Here is a 2,858-nt window from a genome sequence, read left to right on the forward strand (position 1 = left end):
AAACACTGTTTATTGAGCATTGCCAAGTACCAAGCATTTAAAATTTTTTTAGCCCATGTAATCCTTTCAGTAATCTTACAAAGGACACATTCTTATTCCCAATTTACAGCTAAGAAAACTGAGGCTCAGAGAGGTTAGGAACTTGCTCATGGTCACACAGCTCCCAAGCGGTGGGTCTGGGGCTCAGATGGCAGTTCTCTACCACACTAAGCCAGAAAGCGAGGGACTCCTTCGGAGAGTGAGGGGGCACTGAGGGAGGGGCCGTGAGGTTCTCGGCCTGTTCCTGCAGATCAGCATTGTATGTTGAGGGTCATTACCCCAGGGTGACACTGCACCAGGTGATAATACTAACAGGCTGGGCTTCCTCTCCTGGCAGACGCTGTTCTGAGAGCTTTATTCAAAGTCAGGCTTTCAGTCCTCTCAACAAACCTATAATGGTGGAGTGATTTGTTCCCATTTTGCAGACGAAGAAATTGGGGCAGAAAGATGTTGGATAATTTGCCCAAGACCCCCACATCCTCCCCTATCCCCTAGTTAACAGAGGACTGAGATCCCAACCTGGGGAGTCTGTACCCCAAAATCCACAGCCCTAGTCACTGGGAACACTGCCATCTCATCTTCTGTAGCCCAGGAGGGGCAATTTCTCCCTCAGGCCCTAGACCCCCGACAGCGTTTCCCAGCGTGGGTCCCACAACTAGCAGTCCCAAGAAGCACTCAGAGCAAACGCGTCCTTAGAGAAATAAGTGTGGGGAACAGCACCGTGTGCCAGGGCTCCTTAGAGAACCGGAACACCGGCCTGGGAAGGAGCCTGCTCGACGCAGCTCGCCCGGCCCATCGGACCACACAACTCTTCGTTTTCCATGGAAGATCTCTTGCTGGTTGCACTGGACACAACTTGCAGAATGCAACGTGCTGTGGGCCGTTACTGCCTTTCACTTTTGCGGACAGCCTGATAAAAGAGCTAACGGCAATGAAAGCACGTGGCGCTCATCAGTTATTAATTATGATTCCCCTCCCCGAGAGGCTGCACCCGGGCAGAGCTGTTTCGGTCCAGCCCAGCGGCCGAGAGCACCGCAGGCAGGCTCCCCATCTGCACTTGTTACCGCGTTGGCCCCCTGCCCCTTCTCTCCCAGCTCTGCTCCCCCCTACCCAGGTGGGCTCTCTGCTTCCCTCCTGAATCTCACTGTAAGGTTTCCAACTACCGAAAGGTTAAAGAGTTCGATACTCAAGGGGGGCCTGGAAGGGTAATAAAAAGGTGATTGCTGCGCTGTGCGGGGCCCCAGGCACCTCTCAGGCCCGCTTAATGGTGCATGGCCCGTTACTTTCCCTCAGCAGGTGGGGCAGCGTGCGTGCAGGTCCCATCTCCAGCTCTCAGGCCCATCGATTGCTGTCTTAATGGTGTCTGGTCTGCTTCACTAAGTGTCTGCAGGAGGGGGCAGGAGGGGGAAGGGGTGCGTAGAGAGCAGGTGAGGCAGAGGCCAAAGGGGAGGAACGGGATAAAGTGGGTCAGGATGCGGTGGGCCTGGGCATCAAGGGCCCTTCAGAGCCCGTGGGGAAGAAGAAGGGGGTGGTGGTGAGGGCTGGAGATTCCCAGCTCCAGTTCTGTCCCCTTCGGAGCAGAAGCTGAAGGCCCTCAGCTCACACCTGCTTCAGACACAGGCCACCCCCAACATGCACACACCTCCGCTGCTTCCCAACACTGCCCAAGTTCATCCAGATGACCTTGCACCTGACCACAGCCCCAGCAGCCTAGTCCTAAGGCTCAGGAAGGAATTCTGTCTTTTTTCTTTGATGAGACTCCAAAAAGAGGAGGAGGCTGAAAATACAGCAGGAGAGATTGGATCGCTGGAGAGAAGGACTTCCTGACAGATGCATGCCCCATGCGCAGGCAGGCTGCCCTCTCCCCCTGCTCGCTTCTCCAAGGGCAGGCCAGAGCTGAGAGCAGGTGTCGTAGGCAATTAGATGCATGTTGGCAGCCTGAGTGAGGGAGTTAAGCAGTGGAGACAGCCAGAGCCAAAGGTGGCAGTTCTCATCAGCATGTGGGACAGACAGCCTTTGTGGGTCTCCCCGAAAGATCTGACACCCCTGGCAGGGTAATAAGTTTTTCACACACACAATAAAGGACGGATGCTACCTTTCTTCGGAACCTAGCAAGGAGAGACAGGGAGATGGGCCATCAGAAACTCAGGTCACATGACCTAAGCCACACCTGGGGTGACAGCACCTCACCTGGACACTGATAGGTGGGATAGTGGGCTGGGTAATCCTGAAGGCTCCCTGGAAGAGGGGGCCCAGCCCCGCCTGGACCAGGGCAGCTCTTCCCTACATGGGGCGGGCCTGGCCTCGCAGCAGCTTTGCCCTCCCTGCCTTGCTACAGCCTCTCCCCGAGATGGAGTACAACGGGAACCCCGAGTCAGTGGGCTACAAGATCAAGTACAGCCGGTCAGATGGCCACGGCAAGATGCTGAGCCACGTGGTGCAGGACCGCGTGGAGCGGGAGTACACCATCGAGGACCTGGAGGAGTGGACGGAGTACCGCGTCCAGGTCCAGGCCTTCAACGCCATCGGGAGCGGGCCCTGGAGCCAGATGGTGGTGGGCAGGACCCGAGAGTCAGGTATGGCCCTGTCGCGCCCAGCCACCCTGGTGACTGCCCCTCCTGTGTCTCTCTGCCCTCAGACCATCCAAGGGCACACAGACTGGAGCTGTTCAAAAGTAGCCTGAGCTTGTTTCCTCTGTTTGTGTTCAGTGTCCCAGCAGAGTGCCCTGCCGTGTGGCCTCATCTCCCTGCACCTGCTCCTCCCCGTGACTGTCCCCACCTTGGTGGGGCAGCTTGGCAGCCTCAACTATCCAAGCTGCC

At 56.8% G+C, this 2,858-nt stretch overlaps 1 protein-coding gene across 1 annotated transcript in view; it reads left to right on the forward strand.

Moving 5' to 3' along the window:
• The window catches only part of SDK2 (sidekick cell adhesion molecule 2), a 119,122-nt gene that overhangs the window by 68,915 nt on the left and 47,349 nt on the right, over positions 1–2,858 (forward strand). The window contains 1 exon segment of the mRNA XM_008576085.1: positions 2,378–2,659. Coding sequence (XP_008574307.1) covers positions 2,378–2,659 — 282 coding nt within the window.

This window comes from Galeopterus variegatus, unplaced genomic scaffold (assembly GCF_000696425.1).
Source record: "Galeopterus variegatus unplaced genomic scaffold, G_variegatus-3.0.2 Scaffold1283, whole genome shotgun sequence".
NCBI lineage: Eukaryota > Metazoa > Chordata > Mammalia > Dermoptera > Cynocephalidae > Galeopterus > Galeopterus variegatus.